The sequence below is a fragment of the Mirounga angustirostris genome, unplaced genomic scaffold (assembly GCF_029215605.1).
Source record: "Mirounga angustirostris isolate CCGP_5_RB_7025 unplaced genomic scaffold, mMirAng1.0.hap1 SCAF_11, whole genome shotgun sequence".
NCBI lineage: Eukaryota > Metazoa > Chordata > Mammalia > Carnivora > Phocidae > Mirounga > Mirounga angustirostris.
In genome coordinates, this window is record NW_026991719.1 from 39,083,029 (window position 1) to 39,099,685 (window position 16,657).

General features: G+C 37.1%; 1 protein-coding gene across 12 annotated transcripts in view; it reads left to right on the plus strand.

Annotated features, from left to right (window-relative positions):
- The window catches only part of KDM6A (lysine demethylase 6A), a 208,808-nt gene that overhangs the window by 181,260 nt on the left and 10,891 nt on the right, over positions 1–16,657 (plus strand). For all 12 annotated transcript variants that reach the window (XM_064573951.1, XM_064573955.1, XM_064573949.1 and 9 more), the window contains 2 exons: positions 3,363–3,550; positions 4,358–4,499. In XM_064573951.1, coding sequence (XP_064430021.1) covers positions 3,363–3,550; positions 4,358–4,499 — 330 coding nt within the window. The remainder of the gene's footprint in view (positions 1–3,362; positions 3,551–4,357; positions 4,500–16,657) is intronic.

A 16,657-nucleotide genomic window follows, 5' to 3' on the forward strand; every position in this document is an offset into this window, starting at 1 on the left:
GAAACTACTCCATGCGGTAGTAACAGCCTTGAATTTGGAAGATAGGAAGGTTGAGTTGTTTATTAGGTTAATTGAACAATTGATACATAAATACTTTTTCATGTGGCAGATCTATATTCCAAGAAAAATTATTTTACTATGAATGGTTTTAGAAGTGGAAGGAATTCTATAATAGAGCCCCTTCATAGGTTGTTAATAACTCAAGTTTGAGCATATTACTCTTTGTCATATCACCATGATATAAATCCTTTTTTTTTTTAAACTACACTGGCAACTATTCCTATAAAATAATTTTACAAAGTTTAATCAACTACTTCAGATTTTATTTTCTCTGTTTGAAGGAACTCACCTAGTAGAAGTATTCCTTTCCTTAAGGTCCTAGAAATAGCTTTCCTTTATTTCTTTATCTTGTGTTAAAGAGTACCTCAGAATTATTTTCATTGGTTTAAACTTAATTATTTGTCTAAATGGAAACTTTCTCTCTCTCTTTTTTTTTTTTTGGAAAGTACTCCATTATGTAAGTGTTGATATTTTCCTTTAGTAATAACACTGGAAAATTATTATGGTTAAAAACATAAATTATACATATATATGGTGTTATTCTCCCCACCCCAAGAAAGTAAAGGGGGAACCACCAGAAACATTTACATTATGAGAGACTCTGAAACCTAATTATACACATACTCCACATACTAACTTAGAATTTTTTTATCTTGGGTTACGGGATCTTTGCTGTAAACATCTTTCTTGGTTTAGTAACAAGTGTAAATATAGTTACCAAAAAACCCCCACACTAATCCAAAATTTCCTTATATACAAGCAAAAGATAATTACCTTTCATTGTTTTTACTGTTTAATACACAGATTTCCTTTCATATAAGAAAGCCAAAGATGTGAAATTTTAAAGTTTCAAATGCTCTAATGAAATAACCTGATCTACTTTAATCTGTGCTTACTTTTATGGACCAGCAGTCTGGTGGTAGCAGAGAAAGAGCAGTGTCATGTAGGAAATCTCCATTGTTCTACAGAAAGATCTGCCTTTCTTTCTTTCTTTCTTTCCTTCTTTTCTTTCTTTAGTTTCTTTTGATTTTATTTATTTATTTGAGAGAGCATGTGAGAGGGGAGGGTCAGAGGGAGAAGCAGACTCTGCTGAGCAGGGAGCCTGATGTGGGACTCGATCCTGGGACTCCGGTATCATGACGTGAGCCAAAGGCAGTCGCTTAACCAGCTGAGCCACCCAGGCGCCCAAGATTTGTATTTCTTAAACTTTGAGATAGTAGTATATTTTTACAACCACAGTACACTAATCCTTGTTCATTATTTCTGAGTAGAGATTGGCTCTCTTCAGGATTTAGTTTTTCTTTCCTACCTAATGCGGAGGTAATCTGGGAACAAAGATAATTAGAAGAGGCAGGTGATGTCTAAAAAGCGTGAACTTGGGGATAATAAAAATATCAAAAGTATGAAGGGTTAGGTAAATTTAAGCTGCAGAAATAGCACTTGCTACCCCAGCATTTCAGTGTAATTTTGTTTCACATAAGGATTGTTGCTTTTGATACTGACTGATAGTGACCGTGTCTGTAGTTTTTGTTATGACTTTAAACAGTATCTGTCTTGAAATAACCATTCACTTGAATATATGATAAAAAGGATGCTTGCTTTTTGGGGGTAACTTTAATTTTTTTTTTTAACTTAGTTGTTGATTATTTGGTGGTCTTGCTTACTTGATTGCTTGCTTGCTTTTGGATAGAAAGGTTCCTCCAATGTTATGATGGCAACACATGGGTGAAGTAGGGATAGAATTTGTGTTTGTAACCATATTTTGCTTCATAGGCAAGTTTTTCTGGACTGTGTCTACTGAGCCTTATTACAGACAGTAAGCCCATCCATATCCCCTTGCAGTTAGGCTACCATTGGCAGTCTTCTAGACTTTGAAGAGCAGCCTTGCATTTTTTTAAGGAAAAAAAATAAGGCAAAGATTCCATCTAAATCAGCTGTTGGTGAGATTTTTCCAGAAAGGGCCAGATAATAAATATTTTAGGCTTTGCAGGTCATATGGTCTCTGTCACAGCTGTGTCACTGTGGTACATAAGCAGTCATGTATAATAATATGTAAATGAATGGGCATGGCTATGGTCTAATAAAAGTTCTATTTACAAAAATAGGTGAGCTGGATTTGGCTCATGGGCCATAGTTTGCCAGCCCTTGATCTAAACAAGTTAAATTTAAACCAAAGAGAATAATTTCAATTATTTCAGTAATTACAATACACTTTATTGTATCCTTTGGCACAGGACAAAAGTAAAGACTACTTCTTAGATCATAAGGAAAGGAACATTTCCATTCTGCAAGTTCTTCCTTCCCCAAAATGTAGCTTATTGAATTTTATAAACTTCTCTTGTAGGAAAAGTTGCTATGCGGTTTAAAAAATACTTCATATTATATCATGATGAAGTAGAAAAAGAAGAAGCCAGATTTTTATTTATTTTTTTATTTTTTATCTTTTTAAAGATTTTATTTATTTATTTGACAGAGAGAGACATAGCGAGAGAGGGAACACAAGCAGGGGGAGTGGGAGAGGGAGAAGCAGGCTTCCTGCAGAGCAGGGAGCCCGATGTGGGGCTCAATCCCAGGACCTTGGGATCATGACCTGAGCCGAAGGCAGACACTGAACGACTGAGCCACCCAGGCGCCCAAGAAACCAGATTTTAAAGTAAAAGCTTACTAAGATCCATAGAATGGTTCCAAAGTACATTGGTGGTGGCGGCGGCAATGATGACGGTTATTTGTGCATGTGTATGATTATTTGTTTTTTATGAAGTTGTTTTCAGCTGCATAGTTTTAACTAGTATCAAAACTCTAGAGACTGACATCCTGTCTCCTTTTCCTCTTAGAATTCAAAACAGCAGTAGAGACCATTATTTTTTCCACTTTGCCTCAGAAATCAAAGTTCCTAATACTTCATTATATTTGCCATAGCGTTCCTGTTTATGGACTTAAGTGACTTGATGTCAATTCCACCTTCCATTTACCTTTTAGAGATTTCTTGGTACTACTCCGTGAAGAAGTGTTCAGTCAAATAGCCTTTAGTGAAATGAAATTAAGTTAATGTATAAGTGTTACTTAAAAGGAGCTTTGGATTTCATTTGGATCTTTGAAAAATCAATTGACGTTAGTAGTACTGATCTTTGGATAAGTTATTCAATACTTAACTGTAATTTTACTCCCATTACATACGGTAGTTCTTATTTCAATGCAGTGTGAATGAGCATGTTTTAAGAAGTTTTGACCTTGTTTCCCAGTCTTATTAAGGAGCTTTATTTAAGTATTTGATCCATTTGCATTATTTTTTCTTATTTCAGAAATAATTTGAATTTCCTCATGGGTTCTTGGTGGCCCAACCTTGAAGATCTTTATGAAGCAAATGTTCCAGTGTATAGGTTTATTCAGCGACCTGGAGATTTGGTCTGGATAAATGCGGGCACTGTTCATTGGGTTCAGGCTATTGGCTGGTGCAACAACATTGCTTGGAATGTTGGTCCACTTACAGGTATTTTAAAGAATATGCTAAAAAAAAAGTTTGACTTATAAAGGATTGTATCTGATAGGTTTATTTTTTTTTTCTTGGAATATAACTCACTAGTAATTGGAAGAAGAGTTGTATCTCCTTGAATAAAATTTTAATTTGTAGTACAAGAAATTAAATTCAAGTTAACAGGTAGAAATCCAAGACCATAGATCTCAGCAAATAACAAATTAATGTCTTTATATACAAGGAAGATACACTTTTAATTTTTAGAGTGCTTGGTTTTGTTTTATAAAGCAAACCCTTTATGGGAGAAGGCAAAATAGAGTGGTTATTCATTCTTTCAAATTTTTCTTTTATCTGGTATGTTGTATGAATAGCCCTAATATGTCAAAATCTGTTTGAATTATGCCTGCCTTCAGGCAGTAGATAATTCAGATTAAGAATATGGCCTTTGGAGCCAGAAAGACCTGGATTAGGACCAGGACCTGGCTCTTGCAACTTTGGGCAAGTTATATAACCTCTCTGGGCCTCAATTTCTTCCATCTGTATAATGGGAATAATAAAATTAATAAGGTAATGATAAAGATGAAATGAGATAATGTATAAAAATAGCTCAGCACAATGCCTGGCACATAGTTATAGTAAGCACTCTTTATGTGTTCACTACTATTATTATTGCCATAATTATCAAAGAAACATAAAAATTATTTTTGTAATGTTTTGAGGTTCTCAGAATTGGTATTGATAACATCTGAGAAGGTGATAATGGTAACTTCATATCTTTTGGTACTTTGGGTTGCTATTTTATAACTGTTTTTTTTTTCCTAGCCTGCCAGTATAAGTTGGCAGTGGAACGGTACGAATGGAACAAATTGCAAAGTGTGAAGTCAATAGTACCCATGGTTCATCTTTCCTGGAATATGGCACGAAATATCAAGGTCTCAGATCCAAAGCTTTTTGAAATGATTAAGTAAGTGCTTTCTAAAACTGCTGTAGTCCCTCTCTTTTTGGGGAGTGTTAACTATTCAGTACTTCCCCCCACACCCATAGAATTATGTTGACATCCCAACAAAAAGGTTCAGAAGTCTAGTAAAATGTAGTACGAGTATCCACACATTAAAAGTATTTTTCCCTTCCAGATAGTCAGTACGCTATGGTACAAAAAGGAATGAAGGCACACAAATGATTCTAAACCAGTAGATTCACAGGCCTGTGCTTCCCCACTACCCTCTGAGCCACCTGATTCCTAGGAGAACTTGAGTTTTAATATTGAAAGACTGCCCTTGGTATCAGGGGGAGAGAATGGCATCACAAAATAATTGCTGGTACAGATAAATTAGCATTTAATATAAGGACTTAACTAAAATGGCAATTTTTTAATTGTTTTAATGAAATCATCCATCTTATAATTGTTCCTTTTCTTAGCTGCTTTAAACACCTAATACAAGTTATTTGAATATATATATCCTACTAAGCTTCTCATTTATTGCCAGTTTCTGTCTTAGCTATTTTGTAAATATATTTAGAAGTAATATTTTCAAATAGTGCTATATAGCAGTGTTTCCCTAAATTGTATTTTCTGCCACTGCTGCCCCTACCCTGAAAAGGTGGGTGATTCTGGTCAAAGAAATGGAAGATGATGGATTAGATAAAGTTTTACAAGTCCTTTATTCTTTTAATAGTTTTTCTAAAATGTTGTAGAGACTATAAGTGTTGGTATGTTTTGTGAATGGGGAAGGAGGAGGGTTATATAATGTATTTCCCAAACTTATTTGTTTGGCCAGTATCTCTTAAAGAATTGATCTCCTCAAAAACTCATTTTGGAATACACTGCTTTATACTCACTGATAAAATATTTATAGTTTTCATATTTGTTAAAGTAGTGCTTATATTAAGTATTTCTCCTGCAGCTATATTAATTTGGTCAGAATATGTCATTTTCAAAATACTGTCTTTTGAAAGTAATCCTGTCTTAATAAACTGATTTCAAACCTAAGTCCAAAATTTCATTCAAACAGAAATTGTAGTGGTCAAGGTAACACACCTCTGGATTATCTTATGATATAGTCCTTTTATCAGTTGCAGTTTTTAGCTAGTCTTGGGCAGAAATAGTAGGGGAGACAAGAGGTAACAAAACCCAAATCATAGCAAATAATGTACAAATCCTTTTTTTTTAAATTCAGTTAACTAATATGTAGCGTATTATTAGGTTCAGAGGTAGAGTTCAGTGATTCCTCAGTCTTACATAATACCCAGTGCTCATTACATCACATGATATACAAATCCTTTTAAAAAGTTGGCTCTTGGGTACTGTATTCTATAAATGTAATTGGTAGTGGGGTGTGAGGGGTTATCTATCCATTTATCTTACTATATCTGACGGTGGTACCTTGCTCTGAAGGGCAAGTTCAGGGTTACTTTTGGAGCAAAAAATGATTTAAAGTCACTGAAGATGTTTAGTAAATTTGAGATAGGCATAAACTAGAAGCTAATTCAGATCTCCTAAAGAAGGTAGAGGGATGGTACAGCATAGAAACCATTTCTCTAATAGCTATATAGATTGAAAGTGACTCATTACATTTTAGATAGATTAGAATTTTATAATTGGGAAGGATTTTTAAGGTCATTTAGTCAAAACTACTACTAAGTGCAGTAATCCATTCTGTAGCCTCCATAATTTGTGGTCATCTAGTGAGGTAGATGAGAACGTTATCTCACTATAATTCTCATTACCTCACTATAATTCTTGAAAGTTCTTTACACATTGGCCTAAAATCTACCTGTCATTTGGTCCTAAATCCCTAAATATGTTTCGGATTTATGTAGAATGTATCCCATTCAACAAGTGTTTAAGAACCAACTCTGTGCAGTGTTTAAATTAAAACCCCTCCCTTCAGGGGACTTAAATTCTAGTGGAGCAAGACAGACCACCAGACAAATGAATACGTTACTAACAAGTAGTATGAATAAGATGAAATGCGTAATATTTGGGGGGTGAGGGTGGGAGTGCTGGTTTTTTCTACAGCAGTCAAGGAAAGTGAGAAGATGAGTTTTGTGCTTAGACCCAAATACTGAGATGGAGTCAACCAAATACCTAGGGGTAGAAAATTTCAGGCCTGAATGGGGAACATCTTTGGCATGTTTGTAGAACAGAAAGGCCAGTATATACTAGCAGACTAAGAGAAAGGGGGGTTGCAGTAAGCTCAATGAAGTGAGCAGGAACCAGATTGGACATGGACTTTTAGGACATGGTAAGCAGTTTATATGTTAGTTCTGGGTGTTATAGGTTAGCATTAGAGGAGTATAAGCAGGAGACGGATTGGTTCTGATTTAAACTTTTAAGAAAATGAATCTGGTTGCTTTGTAGAGAATGGATTCCAAGAGGCAGTGTTGGAAAGGGGGAGTGGGTGGACAGTTAGAAGGCAATTGCAACAGGACAGACCAACCTAGACAGACATTTACCCATGGGGGTAGAGAGAGGGATCAAATTAGGGTCTGTGATGGAGCTAAAGCTCACAGAATTTGACATATGTTGCCGGGTTGGGGGAGGAAGTGGCAAGAAGGAAAAAGGAATCAAGGGAAGATCATTGTCCTATTCTGTTCTTCTTCCTACCTGGTCGTCATTAATTTAAACATCTCTCACCTCTATCATCTTTTCCATCCCTCCGTCCCCATCATCCTTGTCATCCTTCTAGACTCCTTCCAGTTTATCATCATCCCTCTTAACATTTGAAATGTTGAGCATTGACACTCACATTCATCTTTGTTATAAAGTTGTGTTGTGTTGAAATTGGATACACACCATTTGGATGTTTTTCAACTTATAATTACCTGTGGTACTGTTGTTCCTCATACCTACCTTCTTTTTTTAACCTAAATGCACTTACATACTCATTTTACTCCCATTTTTACTCTGTGCTACAAAATATTCAGTCATTTAAATCTTTATTGTGTTCCTCATTATATTAAGAATTCTGCTCCCAGCTTGAGTTGTCATGAGATGTGATTAGCAAGCTCCTTTTGTCATCACACTGATTGAAAATGTTCACTATAAATTCAGACCCCTAAGCCTTGCTTTATAAACTTCCCTCTTAAAGCATAGTCATTCAGCTATTACTAAAAATGTACTTTTCACCAGCCAACATTGTTCCTTTTCTTCCATTTGTACTTTCTATAATTTAATGAATGTTTGCTGACTGTATACAAGGCTCTAGGCTAGGCACTGAGAGAGGGTATATGTGTGTCTGTCATCTCTCTGTATCTGGTATAGGTCTTATCTTGAAGTAAAAGTGCATATAAATGGATAGATTGAAAGAAATACAACAACGGATCCCCACTGGATTCTTTCCAGCTCCATGGAATCAGAAAAGTCTGTGTTCTGGGAAGCAGGTAATTTGTGTGAAGGCTAAAGATGTGGAGGCAGGGAGAGGAGAGAGGACAGAGGAATAACACCTGAAGCCAGTTTAAGACCAAACTTGTGCCATCAGGAAGACGCTTCCATTCATCTACAAAGTCATGCATACCATGTCTCCTTCAGTCCAGCACAGTCACATTTGCCTCCAGCGAGGGAATAAATCCCTTTTCTTCACTTGAGCACTAGGTGAAGTCGTTGGGCTTCTGTGGAGAGGCCCTCTTGTACTATTACAATCATACTCAGCATGGTAAGGCTGCTGACTCGGTAAGAGGCTCAGAAGAACTGCTGCCCAGAGGACCAGCAGGTGCATACTCACTCCAGGTCATCTTTTCTTCCCCCGGCTCTACTTCTGTCCCCAGCACCTACCTGTTTTGCTTCTCCCTCCTGACTTCTTCCCTACTGGGTATTTGCATGATCTTAAACGCATATATGATACAACTCTGCTACGTATGCGGTGGTACATTCTAGCTTGAGGACAATGTGTGTGATGAGTAGTAGAATAAAAGTTCTTAGTGCCAGAGAGTATGCATTGTGTGCCAAACATAAGTCTGTTCTGTTAGCTTTTGATGGGTTTTTAACTAATACGATCTAATTTGGGTTTCATAAAGTACTTTCTAGCAGTTAAATAAACAGCATAAGCTTTTGGATGGTAAGAGAAAGGAGTGAATCAAAGATAGTTTGGGTTTTCAAGTCTGGGTTCTATGTGGTTTTAGTAATAATGCTAGTTAATAAATTGATTTTGGGGGGCAGACCTGGCTGGCTTAGTTGGCTAAGTGTCCAACTCTTGATTTCGACTCAGGTCAGGATCTCAGGGTCGTGAGATCAAGCCCCATATTGGGCTCTGCGCTCAGATCTGCTTAAGATTCTCTCCCTCTCCCTCTGCACCCTTCCCCCCACCGCTCACATGCTCTCTCTCTAAAAATCTATATAAGAATAAAAATAATAAATTGAGTTTGGTACTTAGCTGAGCACTAAGAAAAGTGCTTCCCAGAGTTTATCTGAGTTCTACCCCTCAGCATCCCAAGGTCACCCAGGTAGTTAGAGCCAGGATTAAATGCCCATAGCCATCTTGTATGAAAGCTACTTGAATGTATCTTTGGCACAGGACTTCATTTTGGGGCAGTGGCAAGTTTGAGGAGCCAATAAAATAGTTGGATAGAGCTGTTTAGCAGAAGCTGTAGGAAATGCAGAACTCCGGAGAGCAAAGTTAGAGCCAACAGACGAGGGGGTCTTCTGTCTAGCCATTTGTGATTGCCTTGAGAGAAAGAAAAGGGGAGGAGTTGGAGACAGAGCTTAGAGGAATACTTCTATTTAAGAAAAGCAAATAGTGAACCAGATAAAGGTCAGAAGCCAGCATGGGGAATGTATTGTTCAGAAATAGAGGGTGTCTTTTTCCACAAGCTCGGCTTTGCTGTAAAATTGTACCCACATCATTGCTTTGGTCCTCAAACCTAGTATCCTGCCAACAAAGGAAGTGGTATTGGTTTGTCCTGGCTTGTGAGCTATACCAATTCTTAAGTAATGGTTCTCTCTTGCCATTTCTTTCCTTGGCCTGAGTCTTTTTCTTCATATCTGGTCCACTCCACCATCCATAGCAGTTTGGCTTTCTACCTTAAATATGTCCCAGTCAGTTCTCTTGCTGAGGTTTCCAGTGACCAACTAAGCTAAACATACAAAGGCATAAATGTAAACTTTCTTTAAAATCCCCCATTTCTACCTCAAATCTGACCCCCACTTACCTTGTCAGCCATTTCTCCCACTGCTGCCTTTCCGTGTGTACTTGAATTTTCCATTTATTTTTGCTACTCTGTTTTGTATTTTAAAAACATCTTTAATATGAATTGCAATTTTTACACTTCCCCCCCCTTTTCCCTCCTTGTTTGAATTATCTTTTAGTAAGGTATTAATTCAGGATACCTTGAACATGCGAATTGTAGACTATTTTAAAAGAAAAAAAATTATCAGCTCCATGCAAGAAGTGGAATGGAGAAGATATATATACAAAGACAGTCTTCTTCCTTAACTTCCTCCCCGAGTTATTGTTTTTAGTTCTAAATACTATGAATCAACAATGTGTAATTTTTGGGTCTTGATAGTTGTGTTAATCAGAAACAGCGCAAGCAAAATGTACCTTGTACCTTCACATCCACTCATTCATCTCCACCCAGTTCTTTTCATGCTTTCATATTTGTTTCATATTTATTGTGAACTGAGTTGGTGCTGTGATATTGTCCTAGGGGAGAGAGGGACTTGATCACTTCTCAAGCCATTTATAATAAATGGGGAAATAGTCAATGCATTAAAATATGGGATCTTTGCTCGTGAAGATACTGGTTTAAAAAATGGGGGAGCACAGAGGAAGGCACTTCTAAGAGAGGGGAACATTAAGGAAAGGCCTCACAGAAGTAGTAGTACTGTAGCTCCATAGTCCTTTATCCTACCCTTAGGCCAAATGTGGTTTGGTATTCAGAATTCTTTGGGTTTAGAAAAGAAATACAGTGCATATATGATCTATTTTGTCCTTCTAGTAAGGTCTGTGGCAGTATCCTGGAATCAAACACATTAATTTTTCCGTGGTAAAACATACAGTCACCCTGATGAGCTAAGCAAAAACTATAAAAAGCCTCAGGTCAAGTTTCAACACCAAGTGAGTTTATGCAAAATTTATGAAAAATTTGTGGGAGTATAGTAATAGATCATGTACCTCTCTTGGCACCGAGTGATTTAATAATGGGAGAATGGTGTTCTCTTCTATTGCCCCCTACTAATTTCTTGTTATCATTTTGAGAATGAATTACCTGTAGTTAATTCATCAAGTCAACATTATTCTTGTTTTTTTTCCTTGCATTTCCCAAGTTCAAATTGGGTCTTTTAGAGTCCTGTAATTCCATAAAGTACTTTATCTGAGTAAATCATATAGTAATCTCTTTCACTTTCTACATCCTAGTTGTTCTACTAAAATACACTAATCTTTATACTCTGCTTCACGTTCTTCCAAATACCTTCTGCATTGGCATGAGTCAAAAGAATATTATCTTATTACTTCTTTCATTTTACAATGCAGTGACCTTGACTTGAAAAGTTAACAGCCTAACTCCTTAGAAGAATTTTAGTGGAGGCTCAGTGAATAACTTTCTCTTTTGATTTCCTTTAACTGTCTAAATAAATATAAACTTTTTTCCACATACCCCATATATTATAAGCAAACTTAGTTTCTCCTTCTTTAGACCAAACTTTTAAGTGTCTTTTCAGGTTTAAGCCCTACTTGTTCATATTAGTTGAAGAGTATAGATTTAAACATGTTGCTAAAAATTTCAGGTAGACTTCACATTGGGAGCAGCCACCAGTGGGAAGCCTTTAGAATTTTACATCTTTTAGGGGCGCCTGGATGGCTCAGTTGGTTAAGCTTCCAACTCTTGATTTTGGCTCAGGTCAGGATCTCAGGGTTGTGTGATCGAGCCCCGCATCAGGCTCTGTGCTGGGTGTGGAGCCTGCTTGGGATTCTCTCTCTCTCTCTTCCCCCCCCCCCCCGCTCTCCCCCCACCCCTTTTGCGCTCGCATGCTTGCTCGCTCTCAAATTTGTTTTTTGAAATCTTTTTAATGATCAAATTTGCATGTTAGGTCACTTGGCAGCAAGATGAAGCAATAAATGGAGGGCAGAAGATTTAGAGGAAGGGCGCCTGGGTGGCTCAGTTGGTTAAGCAACTGCCTTCAGCTCAGGTCATGGTCCTGGAGTCCTGGGATCAAGTCCCACATCGGGCTCCAAGCTCAGCGGGGAGCCTGCTTCTCCCTCTGACCCTCTCTCCTCTCATGCTGTTTCTCTCTCTCTCAAATAAATAAATAAAATCTTTAAAAAAAAAAAAAAGAAGATTTAGAGGAATAAATGAGAAGGTAGTTGCTGCAGTTCAGACAAGAGGAGGGGCAAAGGTTAGAGGGTAAAATAGACTACACTTGGTGATTGGGTGGCGGAGGTGAGAGGAATCTGTACTGCTGGGGCTTTACCTTGGGTAGGCAAGGGGACATACGTGCTTGTTGATGGAGCTGGGAGTAAAGGAAGAAGAGAGGAACTGAATTAGGTGTGGGGAGTGATTACCAGCTTGGCAGACTTAAGACATGCAGAACTTGAATTCTTCCTGTGATGTTTTAGTGGGGATCTCTGTTCAGTAGCCAGATGACTATGTGGCTCTACTGCTTAGAAAAGGAGTCTGGTACACACGTTTGTAGCTTTCACCTGGCTGACAGGTAACCCTCCTAAGGTGTTAGCTGTTAAGTTTTCTCAACCATTCACTATTTTAAAAATAGAACAGTGCCTATACAAAGAAATGAAGTAAGAAAGACTTTATCAGAATGTAAGGCTACTGATCTTTTCCTTTAACTCATTGAACTGTGATATTTTTTCCATATTAATACCTTATTCTCCTTTAAAATACATCAGATTTGCATGTAATGCATTGCTGCATGCCCCTACTCCAAAATTTGTTTATACTTTTTCCTCCAACGTTTTATTTTGTAATTTTAAAAATCTACCAAAAGTGAAAGAATAGTACTGTGAATGCCTATATAACCTCATCTGGAGTCCTCAGATAAGTTTTTGCCACATTTACTTAGCAGTCTCCACATGTGCATATGCACACACTTTCTTGGCTGAGCCATATGAAAAAATAATTTGCAAACATTATGACATGACCCCAAACACTTCAACCTGCATCTCTTAAGAATAAGGATATTCTTGGGGCACCTGGGTGGCTTAGTCGTTAAGTGTCTGCCTTTGGGTCAGGTCATGATCCCAGGGTCCTGGGATCGAGCCCTGCATTGGGCTCCCTGCTCGGCAAGAAGCCTGATTCTCCCTCTCCCACTCCCCCTGCTTGTGTTCCCTCTCTCGCTGTGTCTGTCAAATAAATAAATAAAATCTTAAAAAAAAAAAAAGGAATGCTTTATGTTAAATAAAAAAGAATGCTTTATGTTTAAAAAAAAGAATAAGGATATTCTTGTGTAACCACAGTAATGTTTAACACATGTAAGAAATGTGAAATTCAATAGTAATTAGCTAATACAGACTGTATTTGAAATTCCCCAACTATGCAAAAATGTATTTTTGTAGCTTTTACCTCTCCCTGCCCAACCAGCCCCTATGATGCTGACGTTGAATTTAGTATGTCATTGTGTCTTTAGTCTCTTTGAAATCTACGAGTCCTTTTGCATGATTTTTTTTCTTTCTTTTTCTCCTTTTGTTTTTTTTTTTAAAGAGAGCCGACCTTTGTGTTCTGCAGAGCTCCACATTCTGGATTTGTTTTCTCACAATTTTATTTGGGTTGTACATTTTTGAGAACTTTTGAACACACTTACTTTAAGTAAATCCCTCTCCCACTCCAGTATAAACTATGTCATAGGTATTTTCATTGGTTGGTCTTGAGTGAATGAAGTTTTACTAAATAGGCACTTTAAAACCTAAAATTGAGGGTGGGGAGATTATTGATGCGGATTATCCATCTTCATCATAGTATACAGTTTTTACTCTTTGGTTTTAATTTTAAACTAGTTGAGAGCTAAGAGAAACCTCATTCTTTGAAAATTCATGATTCCATTTTCAAATATTTGAGGTACATTGCTTTGGCCTACATTTTCTCCCTGTATAGTGCTAAAGCTCTTTTTAACTTCACCTTCGTAAGACTTGTATATTCATTATGTTTTAGCATTAAAGTATTCCTTTTAATAGGACCCTTGAAAAGGAAAGAAAAAAAGACAAAAGGAATCAAATGATAGTGTAGCAAGTGAGCTCTGGAGACTGTTGGTACTGATCAGATTTCCCTGTAGATAACAGGCTTTCACAATACATAGATTCCTTTAGATGCAGTTGAATGGTTTAATCTCAACAGTAGATAAAGCCAAGTCCAACAAATACGGTATAAATTGTTGCAATCATGTTGGGCTGTTAGCAAGTTAATGTAATGATAGTATGTTTCTAATATGTTGGAAACTCTGGTTCCTTCGCCACCTACTTTGTTAGTTCCACTTAAATCGCTGTGATGGTAAGTAGTTCAGTACATTTTCAAATGTCAAAAACAGAATGCCAAAGATCCCATTTTCCTCTGGAAAAGTTCAATATTAGGAAGTCTCAGATTTAGGAGGAGCATATCAGACAGTATGCTGAGGAGTCTATAGAAGGTTAATTTTCAGAATATACATTGTCTTATCAACCTCCCTGTAATCTGCTAGGTAATTATACATTCTAAAAATACTATAGCTTATAAGCCATTACTTGAAAATAAATTTTCTAAAATTTCAGTAGTATCAAGTCCATTGAAAACCACTCCCCACAAACTTAAGTTCTTGTCATATCATTTTGTCATACTTTTGACCACTTACACGCTTTTTGTAGATGTTTTTAAATGTACCATTTTACATGCACAATATTAATGCTTTATAAAGTACTTTCTCTGTGCCTTTCGTGTATATGTGATCATTATCTGTTCGTTATTTGCCTTTCCTTTGTAATTTCCCTGTCTTAGGTTCCGTGCTATTTGATGTCTCAGTGAACTATTACAGGCAGGGCAGCACTGTGTAGTTGTTTGGAGTCCAGTCTGCCTTCAGATCTCAGCTGCCCCATTTGTTGGTAGGGGGGGACCATGGGTAAATTATCAGACTTACTAGTCTTTGTTTTCTTTTCTGAAAAATGGGAATAATAACTGTATCTTTCTAATACACCTTTTGTAAGTATTATGTGAGTCTTAGCATAGAGTAAGCACTCAGTAAATGGTAGCTATAGTTATAATTGTTAATACTAATATTAGTTATAGACACCTCAGTCACCTTCTGTTTTTCAAGTATAATATTCATGGACCTAGGGCAGTGGTTCTCAACTGTGGGTAGTTTTGCCTCCCCCTGACCCCTTCCTCAGGGGACATAGGGCAGTGTCATGATTTGAATGGGACGGGTACTATGGATATTTTGTGGGTAGAAGCTAGGGATACTGCTAAGCACCCCACAATGCACAGAACAGCCCCTCACAACAAAGAATTTTCCCGCCCAAAATAACAATAGTGCCTTGATTGAGAAATCCTGACCTAATGGGATCTAGACTAAACGCCTTTTAAATAATCTGCCTTATGTTCTTTTTGGTATAATTATTGCACTTTTAGTTGGCACTCATTGCACAATTTTTTCAAATTAAAAAAACTTCAGTTTAGTAATTATTTAAGAATTTGACATGTTGAATTTAAATACTGATCACTAATTGCCAGGTACTAGTCTAAACATTTTATGTAACACATGTAATTTTCATAATAGCAGTGTTAGTTGTCCTCTTTTTTTTGCAGTGAGGAAACTGAGGCACAGAGAATATGAAGTATGTGTGGAGCTGGGATTTGAACCCAGGCAGTCTAGATCTAGAATCTGCTCTTAATCTCCCCCCTGAAGCTTTCTTTCTATAGTCTCTTAAAGGCTTTTATCATAAAAATGTGATTCATGAAGTTGGTATAGTACTAATGTCTATTGAAGAATACTACAAATTTTAGACATTGTTCCCAATTTCATCACTTATGAAGTAAGAGGTTTGCACTGGTTCTTACTTCCCTAATCATAAAAATCAGCAGAGACTCTTACTAAAATAGATTTCTAGTCTCTGTTCTTAACAAGTAAATTCAAAGCTCTATGGGAAGAACCCTGGGAATCTCTTTCACAGTGGCCTAGATAAATCCTCTGATCAGGCAAGTCCCTGACATCCTAGACTAGATTAGATCTCTTAAAACTAACTATTTTTGTTTTCCCTTTTTTTGGTACATACTATAGATTATTACCCTATCTACATAATATAAACTTTATCACAAGCACAGAGGTTTTGAATATACATTAAAGCAAATTGTTCACTATTAACTCCCCTTTCCCTTTAATTCCCATTTTTTTAATGGACAAATGGACTCCAGCTCTTTGGTAATATCCAGTTGGCCTAATAATTGATTGAGAGGGTATAGCCATGAAGACCAGTCCATAGTTGGTGTAGATCCTGATGCTCTTATCCTGAGGCTGGGTCTTCTGAAACACCATTGGGTTAAATATACAGTACTTCGTGAGAACACCGTATAAACAAAATCTAAAAATTCTAAAACTACATCCTCATGGTTAACATTTGCTTTCATGTTTGATTTTTCCATCCAGGAATTTAAAATTCTTAAGATACTCATTTTATCATTGACTGAGACCTTGATTTTCAGCCATGTGGTTGGTTTAAATGAAACTATTAGATGTCTTACATTCAGACACTGTTGTCTTAGGGAAATGAAACCCTGGAGTGACAGGTGGCAAGTTTGTTTCAAGGGCTCACATGTTGGCTCACTTTACCTGCATGGCTCTTTCAGTAAGAGAGATTGGTCAAGGCAGGGCACCTCTTGGTGTACTTTAATTTGTACCCCATTTACTTCTTAGTGGCTAAGGTTGTTACCATAAAGACTTGTTGTATCAAGTTAACCCATGTTTTATCTGTCTCCACAGTGGTATTTGGGAACTAACTTTGGCAACTTAGTCCTAAGTTACTCTTGGAATGTCTGAGTAGTCCCCAGTGTTGTCTTCACTTCAACATAATGTACTGTCACTGTGGCTTTATTCCTTTATTCTCCTGGCCCAGAAACCCCATCCCGAGATTAAAATCTTGTAGCAACAGTTGTTTGTTTCCTGAATAATCCCCATACTAGCTTTGTTCATGGCATTCGCACTGCCTG